This window comes from Theobroma cacao, chromosome 6, assembly GCF_053813885.1.
Source record: "Theobroma cacao isolate CCN51 chromosome 6, ASM5381388v1, whole genome shotgun sequence".
NCBI lineage: Eukaryota > Viridiplantae > Streptophyta > Magnoliopsida > Malvales > Malvaceae > Theobroma > Theobroma cacao.
In genome coordinates, this window is record NC_142644.1 from 27537153 (window position 1) to 27565116 (window position 27964).

The 27964-nt window shown below is 30.9% G+C and overlaps 3 protein-coding genes across 6 annotated transcripts; 1 reads left to right on the forward strand and 2 right to left on the reverse strand.

Annotated features, from left to right (window-relative positions):
* Positions 1-1981: 1981 nt before the first annotated feature.
* On the forward strand, positions 1982-3881 carry LOC18596499 (uncharacterized). Of its 2 annotated transcripts, none has more exons than XM_007025011.3 (5): positions 1982-2291; positions 2662-2814; positions 3108-3347; positions 3437-3496; positions 3603-3881. In XM_007025011.3, the coding sequence occupies exons 1-5, from the start codon at positions 2181-2183 to the stop codon at positions 3705-3707; spliced, it is 669 nt and encodes a 222-aa protein (XP_007025073.1). In that variant the 5' UTR covers positions 1982-2180; the 3' UTR covers positions 3708-3881. The 2 variants fall into 2 exon arrangements, with proteins under 2 accessions (XP_007025073.1, XP_007025072.1); XM_007025010.3 differs by having other exon boundaries at positions 1986-2291; positions 2656-2814.
* Positions 3882-4310: 429 nt separating this feature from the next.
* Positions 4311-9258, reverse strand: CCP1 (P-loop containing nucleoside triphosphate hydrolases superfamily protein). 2 transcript variants are annotated; one of them, XM_018123610.2, is made up of 11 exons: positions 8977-9258; positions 8408-8584; positions 8245-8300; positions 7951-8016; positions 7699-7806; positions 6851-6917; positions 6492-6576; positions 6098-6261; positions 5478-5579; positions 4894-5116; positions 4311-4720 (listed from the first exon to the last, which is right to left on the reverse strand). In XM_018123610.2, the coding sequence occupies exons 1-11, from the start codon at positions 9013-9015 to the stop codon at positions 4587-4589; spliced, it is 1221 nt and encodes a 406-aa protein (XP_017979099.1). In that variant the 5' UTR covers positions 9016-9258; the 3' UTR covers positions 4311-4586. The 2 variants fall into 2 exon arrangements, with proteins under 2 accessions (XP_017979099.1, XP_007025077.1); XM_007025015.3 differs by having other exon boundaries at positions 8408-8557; positions 8977-9257.
* Positions 9259-17691: 8433 nt separating this feature from the next.
* On the reverse strand, positions 17692-19789 carry LOC18596501 (gibberellin 2-beta-dioxygenase-like). Of its 2 annotated transcripts, none has more exons than XM_007025017.3 (3): positions 19195-19789; positions 18665-19016; positions 17692-18262 (listed from the first exon to the last, which is right to left on the reverse strand). In XM_007025017.3, exons 1-3 carry the CDS (start codon positions 19593-19595, stop codon positions 18011-18013), a joined length of 1005 nt encoding a protein of 334 aa, XP_007025079.2. In that variant the 5' UTR covers positions 19596-19789; the 3' UTR covers positions 17692-18010. The 2 variants fall into 2 exon arrangements, with proteins under 2 accessions (XP_007025079.2, XP_007025078.1); XM_007025016.3 differs by having other exon boundaries at positions 18665-19013; positions 19195-19785.
* Positions 19790-27964: the final 8175 nt, after the last annotated feature.

A 27964-nucleotide genomic window follows, 5' to 3' on the forward strand; every position in this document is an offset into this window, starting at 1 on the left:
CGGTTACCTTTCCAATTGGGACTATAAAAATACTCTTAACAATACATATTTTCTTATGCAAAGGTCGACTGTCTCGCGAAGGAAGAAAAATTAGAAAAATATAGAGAAAATCGTGAAAAATAATTTTTTTCGTAAGTTTAATTTAAAAATATTATTTTTTATAATTTTAATTATTTTTAGTCAATTTTTGACATGATTAAATAATAATAATCTTTAAACAATTTCAGATAAGTTAAAATAGTTTCAATTTTCTCTATTTTACCATTCATATAAAAATTTTAAAATTAAATCTCAATTTTTCTCTCTAATCAAATACTGTCTATCTCGTCCTTCAGAGATGACATCAAGTTTTTTCTTATTTTGTTTTATTTTTTTAGATGATGGATTTTGGAGTTTTCAAGGACGATGAAAAATGATTTTGCTCTTCTATGGTGATTGCAGGTAGCATGATGAGTTTGGTAATTGGATGCTTTCTATTGATGACTTGCTTTGAAACTTGTGCTGCAATGGAGATGTCTGTGTTGATGAGTTGGATCAGATTGGTTAAAATGATGGGGTCAGAGAGAAAAAATAGCTAAAGTATGTTTGATGAGTTTTATGGTGGTTCACGGTTTTATTGCATCTGTGATTGGGATGATTATTAAGTATGTTTGCTATGGATTTTGATTTTTTTTATGAAATTTTGAATTAAAATTGTTTAAGGAATATTTAGTAAATGGAGTATATTTTGTTGTTGCATAAGGGGAGTGAGCAAGGCCCTCCCGATAAGGATTTATTTAGTCTTACTTTGGAGGGTTATGGAGTTTTGTAACTTATTTTTTATGAAATGCACAATTTTATGGCTTAGCAAAAAAAAAAGTATGTGTTTTAAGTTCTTGACTATATTGGTTTACTCATGAAACCCCAAAATTAAGGAGTTAAAATTGATTAGACTGGTTTTTAAGTATTACGAGACTAATTTTAGACATTACGTGACTCAATTACTATATGATTGGTTTTTATGTATTATGTGATTGGTTTTAGGCATTGTGTGACTGATTTTTAGACATTGCGTGACTGATATTTAAGTAATACCTAAGTCACACAATACCTTACAACTAGTCATGCAATGTCTATCAATTAGTCACGTAATGCCTTATCAAAAACTAATCACGTAATACCCAAAGTCAGACATGCAAGGCCTTATCAAAAACTAGTCACGTAATACTTTATCAAAAACTAGTCAAGCAATACTCAAAGTCAATCAAGTAATGTTCAAAATCAGTTACGCAATACTTAAAAACTAATAACATAATTCTCAAAAATTACAAAAACTACTGAATTTTATTTAACAAGATCAACAATTTCAAACGATACACCATATTTCATTTAACAACATAATTAATGAATATACCTACTTGACAAAGAATGCTCAAAATGTTTAAAAAATTTTCTTCATATATAAAAAATTACTCCAAAATCTTTAAAAATACTCAAAAAACTCACAGATTTTCTTCGTGTATCAAAACCTATTATCAAAAAGACCTTATACATGAAGCCTATTTAAAAAAAGAACTCAAAAATATATCCATGCTTTCAATGTGCATTTAGCATAAGCCTGCCCCAACGTCACGAATGAGTCCCTATTTTCTTTCCTTTTTTTTTTTTTGGCATTATTTTTTTGTTTACAATGCCTGTGGAATCCGTTGTGCAATTATTTAATTATTATAATTATATTAAAAAAATTAAAATCTGATTCTTTTATTAAAGATAGGGGGCGCAACACCGACATATCCTATGGGCTTAAATAGAAAATAAGGCCTGATTCATTTCCAGGTTGGGTTAGAATGCCCAATTTTCAGTACCGTTGAGGCCTGATATCCCCTGACTCAGGCCAACGTACTAGACCCAATTTTCGACTGACACTTGTCACTTTCTCATTTTCTTTTTCATTAATCAAAAAGACTAGAACTTTCTTTGCTTCTTCCAAAACCCTAATCGGCTAAATCATATTTCCTTTTATTAATTATGAAAATCATATTTTTGGAAAAAAAATCCTGAACTTGCCAACTGCTTCCTTTTCGAGGTTCTAGTATCTTCTACAGAAAAACAAGCCTGTCCTATAAATAAGCTACGCTTAACCATCCCTCTCATTCTCTCTGATGAAAAACTAGACACCCTAAAGAAGCTGAATTTAGAAAATGGCGGAGGAATTGGCGCTTGATTTAGAGGAGCTTAGGCAACTCCAAAGCATCGCAAAGAGGCCACGTATTCTATCTCTTCTTTCCTCCGAAATTCGCAACTTGGAAAAGGTTCCAATCTTTCCTCTTACTAGTACTATTTTTTCTGGGTATTGAAATTTTTATATTTCGAATGAATTGGGTTCCATATATTTTGATTTTAGGAGTTCTAAGTCTGAGTTTTTTACTTTAGTTTCTGAGTTCTCGTGGGCCCTGTCCATTTTGGAGTTCTTTTCCAATGGAATCTGAAGATTTAATTTTTTTTTTTATTTGTCCAAAGTTGAAATTTAATGGGAATGGTTGAAATGTGAAAACCATTTCAACAAAACAGTCTGTATCGGTTCAAAGATATCATGGTTCTGCAATTTAATTTGAGATTGGTTATTGGAGAAAGTGTTTGGTATCTTTTCATGATTCTAAACTATGGATTCTTCAGTTGCAGACATCAAACGAGGTTGCAAAGGCACCTACTCCTGCTACTGTTTCACAAATTCCAACTCCCATATCAACTTCAGGTAAGGTTCCTGTTAACCCAGCATTGAGTTATGTAACGCTCGCCTCGTTCAGCTGGGATCAGGATAATGATAAAGTCAAGGTAAGAAATTTATGTTCTTAGAGATATAAGTTTTTTTCCTTGTTGTGTCTGTCATTTCCAATACAAATATCAAATTCCCAAGTCCCATCATTGCAACCTGAAAGAGAAAAATAATTCATTGACTTGTTGGAGTACATGATGTGGTTATCAGTAGTTTCATCATCATAAATAATGTTCCCTACGACAGAGCAGGAGCTTCTTAGAGTCCTCTGAAATTATGAGCACTACATATTCTGCATTATGGTTACACTGCTTTTTTTTTTTTTTTGGCTTACTTGGTGTTTGTCCGACAGATATATGTCTCTCTAGAAGGAGTTAACCAGGAAAAAATTCAGACAGAGTTCAAGCCAATGTCATTTGATGTTAAATTTCATGACGTCCAAGGAAAGAACTATCGATGTGCCATTCCGAAATTGAATAAAGACATTGTACCAGAAAAGTGCAAGGTGTTAGTCAAGCCTACAAGAGTCGTCATCACATTGTTCAAAGCTTCCAAAGGGAACTGGTCTGATCTGCACTACAAGGAGGACAAGGTAATTGCCAACAATATAGGATGAATAAGAGTTACTTTTAATTTCCATCCTTTGCAGTTAATCTAAAATACTTTTTTCTGTTCACGCAGCTGAAGCCAAATTTGGATAAAGAACGAGATCCCATGGCTGGAATCATGGACTTAATGAAGGTAAGTTTACTTCCAGAATTATTGCATGTTGAATGTGTTCGACAACAAATTTCAGTGGCTAATTCCTACGACTTTTTCCCTTGACATTGAATTGTGCGAATTACAGAATATGTATGAGGACGGTGATGATGACATGAAGAGAACAATTGCCAAAGCATGGACTGATGCAAGGTCTGGCAAAACAGCAGACCCTCTGAAAGGTTACCGGTGAATCCAGTGCCAAAGGAGATTGACCAGAAATGATTTTTTTTATTCAGATGTTTTTCCTGCATTGGCCTACTTTTGTGTTTTGTGGAGCTAGTCATCTCGTGTTTAAGTTTAGTCTGGACATTTTGTTCTTGCTATGAAGTATCATTGCAAATAGGTTGGTGCTCTCTTCATGTTATCCAATGTTTCTTTATGAGATCTTAATTAGAGCCTTTGCTGATTAGCGGTTGCTTTAACAAGACATGCAATTTTGGCCGAAATTCTCATGCTTTAAAATTACGGCATGATGCTTATGTCGCAGGCCGAAAATAGGTTAAACTCTTGACCTCGACAATTTTCCTTGGTGCCATTAACCATATAAAGTTTTGGAAATATTGCTATCATTATCACGATTATTAGAAGCTTATTTTTAGGGTTTTACGTCTCTGGTTTGCCCATACTTGAGAGGCCTGTGTTCAAGACTTAAATGAAATTTGAAGAGATGTTAGGATCTTAAAGCAAAGAGAAGTTGAATTGAGTGAAATCTGAAATTGTTTTAAAAAGTACTAATAAAACAATCTTAAATTTTTATTTTTATTTTTTTTAACAATTTCCTAAAATAACAATCTCCTTGGAAGTGAAATTTTTATTAAGATACTTAAATATAATGTTATATCATAGTCGTCTATGATTGATTCAACCATTTTATCTCAACTGAGAAAAATGGTCCCCTACAGCGAAAGGGTCCTAGACCTGGGCAAACCAATGAAAAACATTCCAGGCCCATATCGGACTTGCGGAAAACACTTAAAAGGGGGCAAAAATATATTCTAGTCTGCCATAAGTAAACTGAGTAACTGATTAATAAGATCTAGAAAGTTTACATCTTCACAGCAGTGTGCCGTCATTGGAGAATTTGGCTGCCATAGTCTGTGTTGAACTTCTCATAGCGATGAGCATGTAAATGAGCTGATGGTCTTGTGTTCTTCAAAGCAGTTTCTATATCATCCGGCGTAATAGGCCCAACCTTCGGCAGCTCTGCAAACCAAATATTACATTTTGAGTTCATGACTAAACTAAATGCTGCAGGCAGAAATTTATGAGACAAAAAGAGCTCTTTTCTTCCGGTGATCGTTCTTGCCTATTAATATACAGTAAGGAAAACAAAATGGAAAATCAGAGGAAATAAAACCTTTAAGTGAAACACATACCATCGTCAGGCACCAGTTCATGCCTATCTTCAAGGACTGTCATTAAGCGTCTCAAAGGCTGCATTGCTGCTTCTTTGCAGAGCAATCGAATATCTGAACCTGAGTAACCTTCTGACTTTTCCACTAATATATCATAAGGAAGAGTCTCCTCACCATGCTGTTCAGGCAGGAGTTCTTCAAACATGGCTCTTCTTGCTTCTGGCTCTGGGAGAGGTACAAGGATCTTTTTTAACTTGGTTAAAGGCAAACTGCTTCATTAATAGCATATCTTGAACTTCTGAAAGATTTTCTCATTCATCGTGCAAAAGATTCCATCAAACTTAATTGTAAGTAGCAAGTGATAGAATAACAATATATTCAAGGCTAAAAAGATTAGGAGACAGCATAAGCCAACTATAAAATTATTTGCACCACAATCATGTCAGATTAAAAATTAGTGCTGTTGGTTTCTAAGCTTCGATCATGTCCCGGCTTTGTAAGTAAAGTTCTTTGTCCATGCAAAAGTAAATATGTATATTAGAACCTTCTACCATAATTCTTAATATTGTTCAAAATACAGAATAGATTAACATGTCAAAGGATACTCGCTTCTCAAGACGACGGAGCATGGCTGCATCCAATTCCCAAGGGAGGTTTGTTGCAGCCAAAACAAACACAAGCTCATCTGACCGTGTCAAACCATCCATCTGCAATCTAATCCTAATGATCAATTTTTGAGATAGTATAGTTGAAAGCTACCATGATTTCATTTTAAATTACCATAGACTAACTACTAGTAAGGAAGATGTAAGATCACATGTTTGATTTTAAATACTTTTAATTATTGCAGATGACATTTATTATATGATTAAAACAACAACAAACAAGAATGCACCTATAAAGCTGCTGCAGAATCAGTTTAAGATTCCAACTATATTCTAGTTAAAAATCACTAGGCTGAGCAAAAAAAAAAAAAGTTAAAAATCACTAATAAGGATAACATAGCTTAATTTCCCATGATGATTATTTCGCTTGATTTTTAGAGCAGAAGACATAACTAAAATAAACAGGTTATAATACCACCAGGTTTGTTGTTACACACTGTGCAGCAGTTCTACAAGGCATCTGATACTAATGCATGAATTATCAATCCAAATATTAATAATATCACACACACAACGAACACATTTATGCCCCAAAAAATAAGAACACGACAAAACATCACCTGTATAAGTAGCTCAGTTTTCAAACGCCTACTTGCTTCATGCTCACTGCGTCCTTCACCACCGCGCTGACTTATAATTGCATCAATTTCATCAAGAAATATGGTAGATGGTGCATGGTGCCTTGCTAGGTCAAACAGTACTTTTATTAACTTCTCAGAATCACCTGGAATATTGTGAACTCCACAGTTAGATAACTAACTGCTACTTTTATAACAACCATAAAAATTATTGGATCGGGTCCCAACAGGTACATGGGCTCATCTCATGATCTTATAAATTACAATAATATCTAGCAACTTTCCATTTTAGAGACAATTCTTCATAACTTTCATACCTAGGACCAAGTCCCTCCACAAATCAAATAAGATCTTGGAAAGATTGTCTTTAACATACCACGCCATTTGCTGACTACAGATGATGCTGAAATATTGAAAAATGTGGTCTTGCATTCTGTTGCAACAGCCTTTGCCAGCATTGTCTGCAACCAGAATAGTGATTCAAGTATAAGCTAAAAAATAAATGAAAAACAAAAGAGAAGAATGAGCACTACCAAGATATAGCAAATTATTTTCCCCGATGCATAACTTTTTCTCCCAGTATTGAGGTGATTGTACCCTACTGTTAATCAGAATTTACCATGTGACTATGAAGAACATGCTTCCTCTGTACTAATCAAGCCTATCTACTACATTATGGAGATGGCTTGCGTAAGACAACATTAATTTATTGGAAACAATTAACAACATACAGACCTTTCCTGTCCCAGGGGGGCCAAAAAGGAGAATACCCTTCCATGGCGAAAGAAGACCGGTGAAGTACCTACACGAAATCTTATCAACTGTGAAATGAAAGCTTCAAATTCCTTCATAACATAGTATGGAATATTTCATTAATATTTCACTAAATCAATAGAGAAAAATTAAAAGCCGGTGCTTGACAAAATATTCCCATTGATCTCAAGTACGGGAAAGAGAACCAGCAAATGAACTAATATTATAAGGGTGACTTCCAAAGTTTTCTAAAGAAAAGTTTGATTTTCTTTGTAATATAATCCATGCACTTTCAGAGGACTAGCTTTTACAGCACCTAAGCCGTCACAAGTAACAACTCTTGACAAGAATCCATATTCCAGGCACTTCTGAGAGTACTAGCTTTGGAATCTTATTGACTTGATAACATTGTCCTAGAAAGGCACTTGTTAATCTTTGTTGCTCTACCAAAGGAAAGTTCTGAGCCAAATGGAGGATTCTGATTTTGATATTTAGGACAAGTACAAAATGCTTTAGCCTCTACTTTCTAATTTTCATACAAAAAATTTCTACTTACTCAGGCAGACATGCTGCTCACTTTATTCATTTGATATGCACAAAATGAAACTTAAATATAGGGGAAACAGCACAAAGGGTAGGTTTAAATACAATGCAGAAGGCAAGAATGCAAGAAATGTCATATTTTTATAGATCCAGTAACATAAGCTAGCAATCCAGTTATAAAAAGGAGGCAATGGCAGTCAACATACCAGTCAGACTTTTCAAGGACTTAAAAGGCTAGTGATGTACATGTGCACAGCATTCATGGTCAAAGGTGTAGCAAGACTTACTTGGGATATTTTATTGGCATAACAACTGCCTCTTTAAGTAAACGTTTGGCATTCTCTAATCCCTTGATGCTTTCCCACTTAACATCTGGACTCCCACGAACAATGTCCCTAAAAAAGATATGATGTAAGATGATATGAAGTAGACAAAATTTTCAAGTTCTAATGTAAAAGAATATACCACCCAAGCAATTCAAATACAAGAAACAAAACTTCTTTTCTATCACCAATGAAGATACTGATATCCATAATTACCTACTTAAACTCTCTCCTAAAGCTCGCATTTCAGCAGTTTCAAAATCAGGAAGCAGAGACTTTTGCCTGAATGAAAAAGACACATCAAAATCATCAGTTTTCAAAGAACTGGAGAATCATATCTTGATCCCCAGTAACTACTAGGATTCAACTCGAAACAGAAAACATTAATCACGTGATCAATGTCAAGAACTATACCATATAAAAACCAAACTTAGATCCATCCATCTTATATTCTATAGTGTAACTAAACAAATTTATTAAAGTTACGAATCACAGGAAGAATGAACATACGGTCTCGAATCAAATCCATTAGCAACCGCACCATTTGAGTTCACCGAGTTGGTATCCTGAAGCCAAACAAAACAATAACAACTCATCCAATCAAGAAACACAAAAATGCTAAAAAAATGGAGCATTTAAATTTAAAATCGCAATGGCTAAAAAAATGAGCTACCCGATTTCGATACTGCTCATAAATAGCCATATCAGACGTGTTCTTGACAGAATGGTTCCCATTTGAGGTCACATTCGAAGAAATGCCGTTGGACACGGGCGTATCAGCAGCTTGACCATCTTGCGGCTCAGGTAATCTCTTCCTCCCAAACTTAGCATCATAAAACATTTTAAAATCCTATAGATAATAACATAATTGCTTCAAGAAAATGCTTAAACTTTTCTTTTTCCTTTTTTTTTTTTTTTTTTTTGTGACCAACATTGCTTCACACAGTTTGATCACAACTTAAAATTTTAAAGACCACCAAAAAAAAAGGAAAGAATAAAAAATTTCTTGAATCCGATGTAATCTAGGCTAATAAATGAGTAGAAAATTTTATTAGAAAAAAGGAGAGGTACTCGAAGTAAGTCAAGTAACTGCATTCAGTTCAGTTAATTGAAGTGAAATCAGGAACAAAACAACGATTATTTTTCAAAAAGAAAACAAAAAAGTCTCTATTTTTCTTTGCTTTTGTTATTTCGGCAACCAAACAGCAAACAGGAAAAGGGAGAGAGGGAAAAAGAGAGTACCAGAAAAGACCAGCGAGTGACAGAAGGTTCATCGGCCATTCTTTGATGGAATTTTTTTGTAGAGAAAAAATAGAATAAGAAGAAAAGAGAGATTTTTCTCTGTGCAAAAATTTACTCAGATCTCTCTCTCCTCCTTTCTCTCTATGTGTTTGAGTCCGTTTGTTTTGATGTAAAGTGCAACAAAGAGGAGCGAGTACTTTAAATCCTGTTGAGAGAAAATGGGCAATCAATTGAAGATTTTTTTCCACTTAGGGAAAGCAAAATAAATAAAACAACAAGTTCTAGCTGTCATCTAGTTTTCTCTTTCATTTTCTTCTTTTTAAATTATAACGTGCTTAAAGGAGAAATGGGAAAATGGGGTTGTTACCGTGCTCTGCGTCACGGGTGAATACGATTGCCTGTTTTGATTTACCTTCCGATCATGTTTCCTGGTGGTAAGCGGGAAAGAAGTTACCTGCTGGTGACGTTGACGAGTGTTATTTCCAGTTGCGTCTTTGGTTGGTGAAACTAAAAATGAAACAAAAAATTTTTATATTTTGGAGTAGAAGAAAAGGAGAGAATAAAAAATGGTAACTACAACATTATTTTGACTATTTTCACTCACGTGGATTACGTGATCATTATTAATTAATCTAATTTTATTATCGTATTCACAAATTTGTAGATCTACCTTTGTACAAAATTCATAAGCGGTAGTCTTATATGTTGTCACTCGCATTCCTAGTTACTTGAATTTGAATGATTAATTTATGAACCAAAACACGACTGTGGACTAGAGCAGTACAAAGTCATGGAAATTAATAGAAATAATATTGAGTAAGTGTAATGTGGAATCTAATCAAATCTGCAATAGAAACGGCACATGGAACACATCGAGGGAGGGGCGGAGCGTCCCTTTGTAACGGGTGGCCATTTTAGAAATTTTTTATATGTTATATTTTTTAATAATTTTTTAAAATAATTTTTTATTAAATAATTAATATAATTAAAAATAATAAAATAATCTTTCATTCAATTTTGTTCAATTTCTTAATTTTTTTTAATTTTTTGAATTTCTCTACCCATCTTTCTCTCTTTTCTTTTCTGTTCTTATATTATGAAATTATAAAGAGATAAAATTTTTATTTAATTTTTTTTATTTATTATTTTCAATTATATTCTATTTGTTCATATATTTTAAATTTCTATAAATTTTTTTTTTAAATTTCTACGAATCATCAACCATATTCTTTTTTTTTTGTTATATAGGTTATATCTCTTACTTGTCATGATTTTTTTTTATAATGTGAATTTTATTTTTAATGATTTTAATTTTTAAAAATTAAAAAATTACTGTATATATAATTTTTAAATATAAATTCTAGTGTTGTATCATTAGTTGTTGTTTAAAATTTTACTAATATATTATTTTTTATTAATCTTAATTATTTAAAAAAATATCTCAAGTATATGTTTTTAATGTGTTTTACGTTTTATATTTAGTTAAAAAAAATTATCTTGAGTATAAGAAGAAATTATTAATTCTGTATATCATATTTAACTCTTTATATTTTATGTATTATGGTTTAATATTTAGTATTATAAACTTAAACATAATAAAGTAAGAATAATGGATGTTGATTACATTAATTTTTTAGTTATTTATATTAAGAAAGAAAAAACTTCGAAAAAAAATAGATGATGAGTTTCTTATAAATAATTTAATTATTTATATTAAAAAAGATATTACTATCGTCGAATAAAACTTTCCTAAAGCATTATTATAAGTTTTTTTTTTTGTTTCTTTTTATTTATATGTTATATAAAACTATTATCTATTATAAATCTTATAATTATTAATGGTTAAGTTTAATATATTAATTTTAAAAATTTTTAATTTTTATTTTTATTAACCTTTGACCTTCTCAATAAAAATTGACTAGCTCCATCACTGCATTGAGGGATATCATCACACATATGAAGAGAGGCAAAAGCTTGGGATATTCGCTTCTTCTTTTTATTCTCTCTCTGTGTGCTGTAAGATTGGCAAGTTTATTTGGTCTTTGATACCCACGTTAAGTGGATTATTTTATTCGATAACAAAGTTCTTTAAATATCAATGTAAAATTACATCATAAAGTAAAATTGCTAACTTGCATGGATGCGAGCCTTAAAGGAGAATCTTCCCATCATTCTTGTGATTGAACTTTCAACAGTATTTGAAGTGATGTCATTTGCTCTTGCTCGGCTCTATGATAAAATCACCAAATCACTTACTTTGGGTTTCAACTTTTTACAATTGTATACTAATATAATTAATTATATTAAAAATATATAATAATTAAAATAATTAATAAAATATCTATATATTCTCTCACTTCTTAAATTAAGTACCTAACAAATATTTATTTTCTCTCACCTCCCACATCCCTATTAATTCTCAATTATTTACCTTATTTTTTATTAAAAAAAATAAAATAAAGATAATTAATAAAATGATATATTTTCTCACTTTTCAATTTTTTATTACTTCCCAATTTTCATTATTAATTCTCAACTATTTCTCTTATTTCTAATCAATTTAATGATATTATGTATTTAATAATTTTCAACAACTATTTTTTATATATAAAATTAAATTTTTTCAATTTATAATATAAAAGTTTAATGAGAAATTTTGTATATAAAAAAGTTAGAAAAATAAAATTTTAATAATTTTTTTCTTAATTTTTATAAAAATAATCTTATTTGAATATCTAGCTTTAAGTCTTTGAAGTTATTGAGTCACTCGTACATATGTTAATGTTATGAATTTCATATTAGTAAAAGATGAAATCAGTCTTGACTTATATATAACAATTTTCTTTCACGATATATATTTTGAATTATAAATGCGAGTTCATGATAAATGATATTAGAATTTATCAAACTTATTATTATTTTTTAATTAGGGAAAGGAGAAGTCTAAACTTGCTTTTTAAAGAAAGTATTATATACCAAGTAATGAGCCAATTAATTTGGGGAAGCAAAATTCTGAACTTGCTATTTAAACAAAAGATTATGTATCAATCAATGAATCAAATGTTCGGATGCTTACTAAACCTTTTTATTGACGTGTAACTTTAAAAAAAAAAAAACAAAATTGAATTAGGTCAAGATAAAGGTAGATCTCTCTTTTGTATTGAAAAAGTTGATGCAATGAGAGCGTGACACAATAAGTGAATCGAATATGACAAATTTAGAATAAGTAAAAAATATGAGTCTTGAGCTTGTGTATAAATAAAAGTCTTCTCTCATCTAATAATCATATTTTTATATTAAAAATGTAAACTTGTGGCACACTTCATTGTAGGGTTTAAAAAAAAAAAAACAAAAGATTGAGTAACACTAACACAAGTAACAACAAGTAGTCGGATGGCTACATTCTTCGTATCCTACTTGCAATAGTGGTTTTCCTTTCAAGTAGTGGGTGAGATTGAACGTTGACTGTGGAACCAGTCATCCAAGAGCATTTCGAACCAGATACTATTGAAGTCAAACGATCACCATAAGCGGATAATAATTGATTCAAAACAAGCATTCTGAAATAGCTAGGCTCCCTTAGCCAACGAAAGCTTGGTAGTTGCTTTCCTCCAAGCTGTCGTCAGTAGAGCTTTTGCTACCCGCGATGGGGAGGCCATCCTACGTAAGCGGCTTCTAGCTGCGTTGAAGTGGCACTGCTGTACACTATCTTATCCAATTCTACCAAACCCTTCCACTTCCCTCTCTATTTATATACAGCATCAGAATTTGAGTGGACCATGTCTTTAGCTGAGTTTGCCTTCGGATGGCAGCTCGATGGAAATTATTTCTATAGGGTCGATTAACAGGTACCTATAACACTTGTTATTAAAATTTTATTTTAAAATAATATTTTTCTATTTGATACATCATATTCACTAAATTCGAAAGGAAATTATATATTAATTACCGTTTCAAATCTTGAAAATCAGCCAACCTCTAATTCATTTATGTGATGAATTATTCTACTATCACCTTAACCCTTCTAGTGAAGGTAGCTGGTACTTAATTTTTTTTGGCCAGAAAAGTTGTATAAAATAATTTATGGAAGTAGATAATATAGAGAATCCATTTTTCATCATTTCTATAAAATTGGAGTATTGCTAATGGGTTTGTGACCAAAAAAAAAAAAATTTTCAATATTAAGGATTGATGTAAAAAAATGGTACATTTGATGCTTATGCACATAAGATGAATTTTTTTGAATCTATGGAAACGTCTTATATAATAATAAAAAATATATATCTTGATTCTGTCATGATTTATAATTTCTTATTATATCAATTTAATGTAGGATTTATCCCTCTTCTTCTTCTTCTATATTGCAAATTAGCAATATATATCTCCTAAAAAATCAAAAGAAACAAAATTGGAAGCTTTGACGATTTTTTATATTTTTGTCATTCATATGGTATCAATTTTTAAGTTACATCTTCTTATGCCTTGAGCCCCAAAAGGGCCCCAAACACAAAATTTTAGGGTTTTGCATCTTATACGTAAAATGTTGGACCCTGGTCGAGTGCATCAATATTTAGCTCAAAAGGCCCCAAATCAATGGGCCTTTGGACGCTCATGAATCTGGAAAGAAGTTATACAAATATTTTCTTTTCGTTGTACTAAAAAGTTATACAAATTTATGGAAAAGCTAAAAAAAATACTGCTTTTATCATCTCTGAGGGCTTTTGCTAGATGAGTTATGTATCCCATTATATTACCTTCATCTACCTGTCTCTTCTTTTGTGCGAAAATAATGGTTAATGTGCTATTTGATACTAGTGTTTAGCTGTGCATTTTGACCTTGTGTACTAAAATGAGGCATCACATCTGGCACCGAAGAGGTGATTATGGAATCGGATCCACTAACATATACCCGAAAGTCAATAAAGAAAAAGATTCATGATATTTTACCTTAATGAAAAAAGGTCAAACGGTACTCCTCCCTTTACTAAATTCTTCTTCTTAATTATATCCTTTCTTGTTCTGCAAAGTGTTTTAGGATCAAATTTCTTGCCACACGGCATATGCCTTACTTGTTTTACACCCACATCTACACTCGTATGGTCTGCACTCTTTAATTATATTATGCAAAGGTAATTCTTACCTTCAATTTCTTGCCAAATTCGATCTCATGCCATCAACTAAAGCATTAATATTGAACTGTTGGAATCTCATGGTAAGGATAAATTTAGCCTATGCGTATCCGTTCAAGTCAATCATCGAGTTTATAATTGATAGAGACTAACGGTAATTGTCAATCAGATGAAAAGCTCGTCATGGTATTGATTGCTAATGAAAAAAATGAAAACATCTTTCAAAAAAAAAAAAAGTAATGGTAATTAGCTTTCCGAAATGTCACATTACGTAAAAATATTTATCATTAGTCTTTTGTTGGGTGCAGTTTTCACGTGTTGAAACTTTAACTTAATTTCATGCATTTATGAACTTTGAAAAACAAGCCCTTATTTCTGTGGTGCTATCTTCTCTTCTATCTCTTTTACTTTTGTTGTTTTGTAAGTCGATGGGTCTTGGTCTATGAATAAAAATCTTCTCTCAACCGATAAAGATGTCTTTTAGATTAAAAATATGTAGTACACAGTAATTAATGAATTCTTTTTTTTGTCTTTTTTGTTAGGTTTATGGCTTTTTGATTCCATAGCTAAAAGAAACGCAGCCTTCCACGTTCAATTCCCCTGACCTCTTATTTGGTCCTGCCCACAAGAAAAGAAAGTTATGCGTACTATCATAAAATGTGAAAACAATATTGGTATCTCTGAAAATTGCCAAATTATTCTACCGAACATGCAGCGTTCTCCCTTTCCCCTCTTAGAGGGAATCTAGTCTCATGCAATATTCTTCTCTCTTTATTTATTTATTTTTGCCTTTAAGGTACTGTTTGGTTTTTTGTTTTTCAAGATCATCATAGTGATCTAATTACAACGTTATGGGGTGATCTTCTCACTACAAGTATACTACTATCGTTGGTGAATTAAGATCACCATATTTGATATGATTTTACGCAATTATCTTTAATTACTAGCAATTGCAGATCATTACCATGCATGGTTGGTGTCTCATAAAAATTAAATGTCATTTTAAACTTCCAAAATAATCATATTTTAAAAGTTCATAAATTAAAAAACTTTAATAGTCCATTAACATATCAATTTATGAAATATTAAATATCTTATTTCTTCAAAAAATTGTAATTAGTTAAAGCAATATATAATATGAAAAATATATGTATCTTTGATAACTAACTTTTAACCTTTTAAATTGCATAAATAATCTTTAAAGGGAAAAAATGAATCTAATTTATCAAAATAATAAAGAGTTTGCTACCCAAACAAAGATTATATACATAATCAAAGGGGGGGAAATGGAGAGAAATATGTAATATTCTTTGCGTTAGCTTCAAAGAATATTTGAAAAAGTAAAAACTTACTACTTAAGAATTTATTTTTAATTTTGGGAGGTATTTTTTTTATGCACACATTTAAAAAAGGAAAAATTGTCCGAAAGTGATTTTACAAATCACTGAACCTTGATGAAAAAAGTATTGAGTATTGAGTGTTGTAGCAAATAAAGATAAGTAAAGGTAGAATTTAGGGAAGAACTTAGAGAGAGCTTGAGAAAGAATATCTTAGAGAGAGAATCTATTGAATTTCTAATTTGTCCTTAATGAATTGTCAAATTCTCAACTATTTCCATATTTGAGCTACTTAGTCAAATCCTCTTAAATATCTCAAAGGTGAAACTTATAATTCGTAAGCTCTATCACTTATTTCGAGTTAGTTTTACTATTATTCGTGTGATATAATTGTTTTACTTATTTTAATTATGCTTATTACTTTTTGTATAATATTATACTTGCTGTAAAATAGGTTTTTTAAAATAATAAATTAATAATCAAAATCAAGAATCTGCCTAACTACACAAGAATTATTGGTTTAAAAAAATACAAAGATGAGGAAGGAGGATTTAGCATCCAATTCGAAGGGCAAGCCCTTCTCCCACTCGAAAACTTGTCGATTGACAAATTGAGCATATACATGTGAAGGAATTCTAGTATAAACTTAGAAAATTAAACTTCTAGAATGGTTATTAGTTATGAGTTTGCCTTGGGTATGTACTTTGTAATAATATAATAATAATGTTACGTTCTGTAAATAAAGTCTTGTTAATTTGCTATGTGGAAGATTCTTACGCTCTTTATCTTGCCCTTATTTTATACCAGAATTACCGTCTTTTAGCAAAAAAAAAGTCTAAAAGAATGGTAGGTGTAACCTACTGTTTGAACAATGTTGCAAATAAAGAAAACAATTAGTAATAAATTAGATTAATAAATACTGCCGCCATCTAATTAATAATATAAATTTGCGCCAATAGTCTTAGCTAAACCTTAATTTGAGAATTTGAGGATATCAAACATATATTCCTTAGAATCTAACAAAGGAGATTGTGCCATTACGCCATTTAAACCACTGACCAAAATTTTATACTAATATTAATAAAGAGGCCACGTTCACAAACATTCTTCCTTTTCCCTACTATATGCCCGAATCACAATTCACAAGCATGTCGATCTCCTTGGTTAAAAGGAGGTGATGAAATGATACGTCAGAGCTGAAAGGGTGGATCGACGGATTGTGATAGTGAAGAGAGCACTTGGATGGTCAATACAGACTCTTTGTGAGAGTGACTTTGGCTAAGCCCTCAATTTCCTTTTCAGAATCTTCAGTCTCTCTCATATATATTTCTGTGGGGGACTCCCCAAAAACCATGAACTCTTAATTCCACATAGATGTGCCCTTCAAAAGACATTTCAAAAGAAAGAACCAGTTTGATCTAGTCGACTCAAGGGATGACAATCAATCAATTTTTCATCAGTTGCCCTGTGTTCGTCATAGTCGCTAAAGGTAGCTAATACTGCTTGTCGGCTTGATGTTGTCCAATAGATTTAGACAACCATTTCACAAGGATTGAATGGAATTATTACCGGATTTCGGTACTATTCTTACCGACGTAAAGAAGCTTGACGTTTTAATTGTTCACATGTAACAAACAAGATCTATAATTCTACATTGAGTGTAAACATGTGGAATTTATGTTACACTTCTTTTCCTTACCATAAATGTAAAAGACAAATAAAATAAATAAACCTGGTTTGTCGCTACAGATCGGCTGTTTAATTTTTTTACATTTAATTATTGAATTTATATATATATATATTAATATATATGAAAAGGAAAAATCCCGATGGTCATAAATACTTTGTCTATGGGTTTTGCTTCTCTTTTTGCACAGGATGGCTTGCAGCCATGAAAAATGACTTTGAGTTTTGATTAGGTATATTGCAAACAAGTGGATATATCAATCAAACTTCTGTCATCTTGAGATTTTTGTATTTTTGGACTTACTCTCAGGATAGTGAGTTTTCTTCACACCCGTGGTTTAATGACACCTTATTACTATTCAAAAACAAAATTCTTTGTCTACGAGCTATATGATGTGATAGCTAGCACAATGTTGTGCAATGGCAAATTTTGAAGCCAAATTCAAAGTCCTACATTGTCGAAAATGTTTCTTTCACTTTTTGTCCTAGAAAGGGGATAGAAACGATATTCGCAGTAGTTTATCCAATACCATCAAAGAAAGAAGAAAAGCTTTGCTCTAATATTGAGGAAGAAGGAAACCCAAATGGTAACATGAATTTAACTTTTAGGGTCACAGATGGAATTTCACAAAGCTTAGAAATACTATACATTAGGACATGATGATAAACTTGCATTGATGGTCGAGGGGGCAGCCCTTGTACATATAAACCTGTAGAAAGAAGAAACAAGAACAGAGGGAAAAGTCATGGGATGATGGGGGAAGGAAAAGAACAACCTATTTGGTTTCCATCTATGGCAAGTCGAGTCAACTTCTCTGGCACCTGTTTTTAACTTTGACAAAAAACCTAAATTTAGCTAACATGGGGAATTTGACTACAACATCAATGGCCTGCATTTTTCTCAAACAGCCCAAGCCTATAATCAGCCAACCTCGACTTGTAGGCAGAGGTCTTGTATTCCCACCAGGTGAACTCCTTGTACAAGCTCTCTTCTCCTTTTGCAACCAGCGAGGGTAAAGGCGCTATCTTTTCACTCAAAGGTGGTCCTCCAAAATAGATCATGGAAACTCTTGATTTCAGCGATTCTGCCAACACCCTATGCCTCACACTCTTAAGCCTTCCATTAGTCATTACCTGGATCATAACAAATCCACACCCAAATTAATCAGACAATTTTGTAATAAAGAAGAAAAAAGGACAACAAAAGAACCCAAGGTTTTAGGAAAGGTTAGCGTTTTTTTTTCTTTATTTTGATTTTTAAACGGACAAGTGTCAACATTAGAATTAGAGGCAGGCCCATGAGACAAGAGGTGGCAGTGGCACCACACATGATGCTAGATTGAAGGAATCCTTTTGAACTTGGCATAAAGAGGTACAGAGAGAGAAAAGAGTTTTTGAGGAAACTTCTCTAGCGAGAATTCATTAATATAGTGACAGATAATTGGAAAGTAAAAAAAAAAAAAACTTCTTCACCCAGACCCAGTTTGATATTTCTCTTTCCAAAAAAGTTTAAAAGACGGTTGACATGATATATACCTGCAAGGCATCACCAATATTGATGAAAAAGGAGGTCTGATCAGGTGGGACTGAAACCCAAGTCCCATCTCTCAGACAGATTTGCAGGCCTGACGTGTTGTTGGATCTCAGGACAGAAATTATCTGCGGGTCTGTATGCTCCCCAAACCCAATCAAATTTCTACCACTCAATGCCTGTAGCTCTGGGCATGGTGGGTAGTAGTTTAGCCTGAAACATGAGTCACTCTTCTCATCCCTTAACAGCCTACTCAACGCATTCCTCGGCTCAATTTTCAGACCCTCGGCCATCAAGTCCAGCACTTCAAATGCCATTCTCTTTACCGCCAGGATATAGTCATTCACAGCAGAGCTGCTTCATAAGAATGCCAAAATTAGTCTACCAATTTTATTGAAGACGTTAAAGCAAACGATTACTCAATCCTTAAAACTGTTACGCAAGCGCTTAACTTTCTTTCTTTTTCTTTTTCTTTTTTGAAAAACAAAAAGGACGGTAAAGAGTTTAAAAAAAATTCCTCTGTAAAAAGTTTTACCGGAAAATTTCAGGGTTTTGCCGGAATATGGTAAGAGTTTTGAGGGAGGTGACTTGAGGGTTGGTATTGAGAAGGAGATATTCAATCCATCCCACATCACCATTTGGTCCTATTCTCTTGCTGCCATAGCCAAAAGGTTCAGGAGGACCAGCTTTGTCTTTCACAGACTGGGGCAGATTGAAGAACCTGAGAGCTTCAGTTTCCAATCTGATCATGAATTCCATAGGAACACCATGATTGACCAGCTTGAAGAAGCCATACTCCTCACAGGCCTTAACCATGAGGGTCTTTGCCTCAGGGTCTCTCAGGTTTATCACTGGAAGTCCTGTGAAAACACTGGTAGGCTTGCATGTTTTGATCGAAGTGTAATGGTCTAATGCTGGCTGTGACAGGACAACCATGGTTTGTTACTAGCACAGACAAAGAGGAAGGAAGAGAAAGAAAGCAGAGAAAGCAAAGAAAGTATAAACGAGAGAAAGAAGGATGGGAATGGGGAGATTGTTGGGGGGGGGGGGTTGATGGTATTTAAATGGGCAAACGAGCGACGCTTTTGCTAATGCATGAATGACAGAGAAAGAGAAAAGCAGAGGCGTTACTAACTATACAGAGGTGCCATCTGGCCTTGTGTGTCTGCTTGGCAATTTTATGGTATCGAGGGGGAGAAATGAGAATGAAATTTTCTTTGCCCTTTTCCATTTCCCCTTTATTTAATGTTTACAGGAAATGGAAAGTCAAATCAACCATGACTTTAAAACATTGTATTAAAACTTATTTGTGTTTTCTGGGGTGGGTCTCATTTCTCTGCCTTCCCACTGTTGAATTGGATTAATTAAAAGACTATATCTGGTCTTTGTCAAAATCCAAGTCTAATTTCAAGTAGTACCTCACCTATTGCTGATTTAACCTACCTTTGGTGGAGAGAAATTCTGTTTCTTCTTATCTTCTCCCTTAACTAACATACTATTAAAACAATGTTAAAATATCCAAATCCTTGATTACTCCAAACCCCCCTTTTTGCGAATTTTTTCAATGTTTCACATGATGGAGAGGACAATGACAGAGCACTTAAATAACACAGTGAATTTTTTCTATCTTTAGCCTGTGCATTCAATCTCAGCAATCTAAATTAGAAAACCCAGTCGCTTTCTAAGACTTCCAAGCACAATTTTTCCTTTCTAAATCAAGGGAGTAGCATTCATGGCATATAATTTAAACGGCAGCTGTATTTTCTTTTTCCATTTTTCATTTTCGGTTTGGGAACAAAATGGTCCACATCAATACCAAGATTCCTTAATTAATTGAACGTTGGTTGGTTTTCTTTCTCAATTTATTTGTAGGAAAAAAAGAAAAAAGAAAAGCTCTCTTATCTGTGAACTTTGAAGCAAACTAAATTGGGCGCTCCATTCAGTGGCCACAGAGCTCAGCTGAAAGGCCCTGCACTTTCATGTATATACATATCGCAATCGTGGATCTGTGTTGGCTAACCGTGTCAAGATCTCTCCCCGTTGGCATCCAAAAATGGGAGTCTCTCCACTGCTCTGACAGTGACATGTCCTAAGTCGTAACATCTCCAGTGAGTTCCGTTGCAGACTTGGCCAATTTCCAATTGTTGGATCACACCTTGGATTTTGTTCTCTTTTTTTCTCGTAATACTATGATCTAAGGTTTGAATGTCACTCGTTAAAATAGTTCGATTACGCAATAACATAACTGTTCCGTTGTTCACGAGAGTTCGTCAAAGGTAATTAGGTGAGATTCGATATCACGTTTTCTTTACAAACTTAACAACTCTATTTATGAACCCGACACATTTGAAATGTGCTATATTAAGAAAATCCTCTTTCCCTGTTTTACCCGATTCCCCTCTAACTGTTAAATTTTGAATCAAAGGCTCTAGTACATTGTACATGTTTAAAACAATTGGGAAACACGATTGACTACAGGTGAGGTGTAGCTTTGCATTACTATAATTTGATTCTAATTGTTTAATGCAATTACTGCTCGTAATGTATTATTAGTAATTTTTTTTATTTAACGATACAATTTTAGAAAGGGAATAATTAATATGTGTATTTATTGCTAAATTAACTACTCAAGTAATTAAATAAAATAATTTGTTTGGTAAATATTTAATACATGAATCCAATATTATCCCATCCAACCTCCAAACTCCATTGTTGTAGATTCTTTAGCTACTAGAAGTCTAGAATAATAACTAATGATAATCAAGTCCACAAACGGACTTTTTAACAGTTAAAATTTGAAATGGTTTAACGTCACAAAATTAAATATTTGAGAAGAAAGTTTTTTCTTTATTTAGAAAAAAGAGATTTGAGTTATACTCTTTTAAATAAAAAGATCATGCATCAACTAATAAGTCAAATGTTTTACAAATATATTTGAGAAGAAAGTTAAGATTTATGAGATAAAATAAAGACATAATGTTCGAAAAAAGTTTTAAATTTTTAAAAAAATTTTAAATAAATCTTTACTCTTTTGTTTCATTCAAATAAATTTTTATATTTTTAATTTGGATCAAATAAATTCTCATGAATAATAATTAACTAATTTTTATTAGTAAAAATACCATTTTTTATTTTCTACCTATATGCCATTGATGAAGTGTTGATGTGGAGAATAAAAAATATCATATTGTCATATTATTATATCATATCATTATTAATTATAACATATCAACATGTCGCACTACCATTAACTATGATATATCAACATGTCATGTAATATAGAATAACAAGTATCATTTTGACCAAATTGACTGTTAATCATAAATACTTATTTGATTCAAAATAAAAATATAAAAATTTATTCGACTTAAAATAAAAATATAAAATTTGATTAAACGGAATAAAAGAATAAAATTTAGTTTAAATTTTTTTAAAAATATTATGCCTATATTATAAAGTACAAATCTAAAAAAATGCTATGATTAAAAACTAAATTTCACAAAGTTAATAATAAACGCGTTGCATAGCAGGGGATCTATGGTCGAGTTGAATAAAGCCAATTGCCCATGTTAAAATCTCAAAAACAATAAAATAAAATAAAAAATGAATGCCTAAGGGATATGGGTAAAGGATTTTGAAGATGTCCAACAAGTTGCCCACCCTAAATTTGATTATTGAAAGGAATTAAGAAAGATAAAAAGTGGGTTTCAGTGGATAACACCAAAAAATAGTTAGCCTTTTAAACGTGATAAATGGGGGGCGTTACACGTACAATATAATTTGAATCTCCCAAAAAAAAAAGAGAAGAAAATCGAATTAGGAGAATCTATTTCTTTCTAGTGTTGGCGTGGGTACTTAGAATTGAGACCATAAGCGGTGGGAATGGGCGAGCCTAAGGTCACGTCGTGCCTCCTCCCCGAAAAACTGGAGATAAAATCTTCACTGTACAAAAAACGGCAGGGTTTGTCTATCCAGTTTGGACCTTTGATATATGAGATTTGAGTGCTTCGATTTTCTCACACTCGATCACAACTCTACAGCACGATAATGAATCTTCAATTGTTTTTTACTTTTTATTTTTTTTTATTAATGAAATTCATTATGTTGAGAAAGTGATTAAAATCATCGATTATTATTTTAGATCTTTTTCAAATTTGCAACGATTTTTTTTTTTTACAAAAATAAAAAATAAGGTCTGAATCTTTTATTCTTTTTGTTGTTAATAAAGAAATCATTTGTATTTTTTTATATATATTTTATGTGAAATTGAAATTAAAACAACATTTTTTTTTTCAAATAATATCAATGGTCTCATAGAACGATTAACAATTAGAATCTCAATTAATTATTATTTTTTATTTAGGAATCTCACTATTCTTATTTTGATGACTTGTCGGTACGCGTGTGCTTGAAACTTTTGAAGTGATTTATTGACAAAAGGAAATGCTTTAACAGTTGCCGCCAATCATCTCGTACAAACTTTAATGGCACGTTTGTATGAGGAGCAGCTTAGCCGTTCCTCCTATTTATTGAAAATAATTATTCTATTCTTCAAACTTTAAAAGTTTGGTTGGTTTTTGAAGTGGAGAATAAACATTCCAAGTAATGATTATTCTTCAAAATTTTGATTTTGATATTCTCCACTTTCCCACGTTAATGGTTATTCCATGACTATGGAATAGAGTCAAAAATTTATTAAACTAAAATATCTCTATTTATTGAAAATAATTACAACACACATAGAAAATGAAAGTAAAGAAAAAGTAAAAAGAAATTAAAATAAAAAATTATATTAATAATTTAATAATAATTTTTTAATGTTTAAATTTTTAATAAAAATAGAAACTAAAACATTAAAAAATGCAAATACAAATAGCTAAAAAATAAAAAGAAATTGAAATAAAAAATCATATTAATAATTTAATAATAAATTACTAATATTTTAAAATTTTAATGAAAATAAAAATAAAAGATTAACAAAATATTATTAAATTATAATAATGAGTACTTTTGTTTAATTTACTAAATTACAATAAAAAGTAATTGTTTTATTTATTTTTTAAGTATTTCAAAACTATTTCTACCAACTAAATTAAACATTAAAATGAATTATAATAATAATTCTTATCTTATTTTATTTTATAAATCAAATCACATTATAATTATTTTATTTTATTTTTATATAATAATTATTTTGTTGTATTTCATGAACCAGGTTCATGTAACATTTGAAACTAGCCTTAAATGGGAAAACATCTTGTCAAGTGCCCATTAATATTTCTAAAGAGGAATTTCTGTATTCTCAGAATCTCAGTGTACCGCAGCTACTGCCTTTTAATGTGATGTGACCTTTTTTTACAAGCTCATTCCCATTCTCTTGCAGGAGTGTTTAGTATGTGAAAGTGTGACTAAGTTTTGATTTCTAAAACATATTTAGACTTAAGATCAAAAGTAGATATTTTTTAAGGGATTATTCTAACCTTTATTTCTAATTCATTAAGGATTTTAAATTAGAAGTTTCATAATTTCATTAGAAGGTTAATTCATATTTTATATTTTAAATTTTTATGTAAAAATAATAGGAATAAAACTTTAAAAAAAGTTTTTGAACTATTCAAAAATATTTAAATAAACTTTTACTATTTTATTCTATTTATATTTTTATTTTAAATCAAGTAAGTATTTATGACTTAACAATTGATGAACTGTTATTAGTTAAAATGCTAATTATTATTCTATGTCATATAATGTTGATATGTCATATTAACATATCATATTAGTTGATGACATTATCATATAATATTTTTTATCTTTAACTTTAATAACACAAGAATATAAAATAAAAAGTAATAGTTAACTAATGACAATTAGTCAACTGTCAATTATAAAGTTTTTTTTGTTCAAAATAAACGTGCAAAGATTTGATTGAACGTAATAGAATAATAAAATTTTATATGAATTTTTTTAAATAATATAAATTTTTTTAAGACATTCAAACTTAGGTTTTTAATCTTTTTTTTCCTTTACATTTTCTTTAATATATAATGAAAAGAATCACTCATTTTTATCATTTGCATATTGTTTCAATTTTAAAATAATGCTTTTAAAAACCAATATTAAATGTCACAAAAAAGTTCTAATCTCAATTTTTATGTATAATACAAGAATCTCAATTATTTTTAACTTTTTGATGATTAATTTGTACGTGCTTTAGACTTTAGCCTTTCTTGACATAATGCTTTAAGGTAGTGTTTGTTTGAGAGAAGTGGGAGCACATTCTCTATAATGTATCTAATTAAATTACATTATAATATTTGTTTTGTAACAAACCACTGTAATATAAGATTACAATATAATGACATTACAACCGAGGGATGTAATGTGATTACAGTCCAAAACTAATGCAATCACATTACATTACATTACACTTTGCAATATTTTTAAAGATATTTTTACTTTTCAACTTTATAATTTGTAATGTTATAATTAAAATTTTAAAAATAAAATATATAATATAGAAATTTGAAATTAATAATAAAATAAAATATAAGAAATTAAAAATTTATATAATATAGGAAAAAGATTAAAATAAAATAATAGTATAAGAAATTGTATTAAAGAAATGAAAATAAAATATATAAGATTATAATAAGAAATGAAAATAAAATATATTTAAGATACGATATTATATAAAAATTAACAATAAAAAAGTATATTTAACTTGTATTTTAATAAATAAGAGTAATTATGAAAATTGATATTACATTCTCAACAAAATAATTGTAAATCAAACGCTCTAATATTATTTTCTCTACATTTTAATCGTTACTTTGTTTGTATACAAAATACTATAATATTATTTTCTTTAAAATCAAATTACTTGTAAACACATTATCTATAATCACGTTACATTATAAAATATCAAACTTCACTTAAGAGTTCGTACCAAAAATCCAAGTAGTCTCCATTTTGTTGGACATGCCACCATCTTCAAAGCCCCAAATCGGAAAATACCCTTTCAGCTTTTATAGGTTAGGAAGTGCCTATTTCCCTAGAGAGGCATCTCATATGGTACTGACTCTATATTGCATGTTGCTTGTAAATGTAATCTGGACTCTAATCTACAGGGTCGTTTTCAACCTCTTTCAAGAGTGTTGGGGAAAATACATATGTCTGAATTTGATTTTTAAAACAATTTACATTTGATCACAACTTTAAGGTTTATAAAAGAAGTCTTAATTTTAAATTAATGTAAGGTGGGAAGGATTGGAGAGAGTTTTTTTTTTTTTAATATGGAGAGAGTTATTTAATATGGTATATCCTAACATCATATATACCAAAAAAAATAATTCAAATTTCTCACTAATTTTTTATCCTTTGCAGTAATTAAAATGGTATTAAATGTTTCACATGGTGAGTCACATCTAGAATCTCCATTATTATACAGGAACATCAATTATTCTTATATTGATTATATTAAATTGAATGTGATTAGGCTCAAGTGTTTGCTTGACAAATGTATACCAATAATCGCGGTGTCCTCCCATTTCCTGGTTATGCCACGATCTTCATGGTTTTGAAGCCTTGAATGGATAACATCCACTCAATAATATATCATCCTTTTTGGGAATTAGGAGAGTGCCCATTTCCCTAAAGAGGCAACTTCTCCTGCATTCTCCATGTACTTGAGGGAGCTACTGCTTTTGAATGTGATGTGGACCTTATTCTATGGACTCATGCTCAATCCATTCCTTACAAATTTAATCAAGTGTATATGAGTAGGAAAGCACGATGGAATTTTGTTGGATTATATGTTGTGGTAATCGTCAAAGGGAATGGAGCATCCCATCAGAGCTCCCTCATCTTCAACTTGAGAATTTTTTTGTCTTTAACACTTCATTTGATACGAAGAATATATAGAAAGGAAAAAAAAATTTAATCCAAAGCTGAACTACCAAATAACAAATGTGGTTATGAATTTCATCTATTAGATTAAAAAAATTTTCATGTCCTACTTATCAAACAAAGCCTAATGACAATTATTTAATTAAAGAGTCCTAATCTTTTACAAAAACTACTTGCCTCTTCCGTAAAAAGATGAGTAATTTTGCCCCATTAATTTTTTTCCCTATTGTTTATTAATCCATTTTGAATCGAAAAGTCACTTGGAAAGCACTAGCAAAGAGATGCAACTTAAAAAGCAGATGAAATATGTATTAGAGTTGTAGATATCAACAGTTAGCACAACATGCAAATAAGTCTTAAAACTCTTTGGATGTTAAAACAAAAGCTCAATACTCCAAGTGAATGGAAATGTAAAGGCAATTTTATTTTATGTTTAATCTCTTATATTGAATTTTTTTATAGTATCAGAACCATTGTAAGCTCCATCAAGTCAATAATATTTTTTGATTTTTTCTCAATCAATCATATATTTCTCAAACACAAAAAATACAGCCCCATCTAATCATACAATTATTTTCTTCGTTGAACCAAATGCCCAAATTACTATTAATGTTACTGCACACCTACTTATAAAACTCGCCCTTTTCAATTTTCCCTCTTAGAGTATTCAATTCAAGATTCTCGTAATTGGATATAAACTATTCGGATATCAAGTTATATCCCTAGGTTGTGTTTTTAATTAGTATTATGATTTTTTATTTACTTAATTTGAAGGTTTAGAAATAAGACCTCACACTAGATTTTGTGGGACCTGGGACATAACCAATGTGATAATTATTAAATTAAAATTAGTAAAATAGAAGTTTGACCTTTAAAAATGAATTTTTTAAATTGAGATTTTTTTCGAAAATATAGATGGAACATAGACATTCCAATCAGCTTAGAAAGAGCATACTGTCGAACAAGCAAGACAAGTATTTCTCGGAATCATTACGAACAAAATAAGACTGACCTTTCTAAGAAACAAACTTCGAAAAAAATGCTTCGCAAAATGTCACATTAATAAAGACAAAGAGGTCAAAATGAAATAGAACAATACATCTAGAAATTCTCTCGACAAAGATTTTCACTAAATCCAATCACATAGTAAAACTAGGAAACTTTTTTTATATAGGTTATTAGTTGGCATCAACAAAATCAAAGAAACTGATGTTAATTAAACCAATAGCTTCCATTTCTCATGATTTTGAGTTTTATCATGATCACATTATGTATGAAAAAAAATCATCATTAAAATTATAAAATGTTGTCGATGATCATGTTATTAGATTTGATAATAAAATTCTTTTAACGTATTAGAGTTTGACACTCGAATTAAATAAAAAAAATAAAAACAACTA

Bases quoted from the DNA above. Each gene is read 5' to 3' on its own strand.
- LOC18596499 (XM_007025010.3), top strand. From the start codon at position 2,181: ATGGCGGAGGAATTGGCGCTTGATTTAGAGGAGCTTAGGCAACTCCAA. The intron at 2,815-3,107 runs GTAAGAAATTTA...TTTGTCCGACAG, and splicing joins AGGATAATGATAAAGTCAAG to ATATATGTCTCTCTAGAAGG. The intron at 3,497-3,602 runs GTAAGTTTACTT...TGCGAATTACAG, and splicing joins GAATCATGGACTTAATGAAG to AATATGTATGAGGACGGTGA.
- CCP1 (XM_018123610.2), bottom strand. From the start codon at position 9,015: ATGGCCGATGAACCTTCTGTCACTCGCTGGTCTTTTCTG. The intron at 8,017-8,244 runs GTATGTTCATTC...TTTTTCATTCAG, and splicing joins AATGGATTTGATTCGAGACC to GCAAAAGTCTCTGCTTCCTG. The intron at 5,580-6,097 runs GTGATGTTTTGT...ATTAGATTGCAG, and splicing joins AAACTGAGCTACTTATACAG to ATGGATGGTTTGACACGGTC.
- LOC18596501 (XM_007025017.3), bottom strand. From the start codon at position 19,595: ATGGTTGTCCTGTCACAGCCAGCATTAGACCATTACACTTCGATCAAA. The intron at 19,017-19,194 runs GTAAAACTTTTT...ATTCTTATGAAG, and splicing joins CAAAACCCTGAAATTTTCCG to CAGCTCTGCTGTGAATGACT. The intron at 18,263-18,664 runs GTATATATCATG...GTTATGATCCAG, and splicing joins ATATTGGTGATGCCTTGCAG to GTAATGACTAATGGAAGGCT.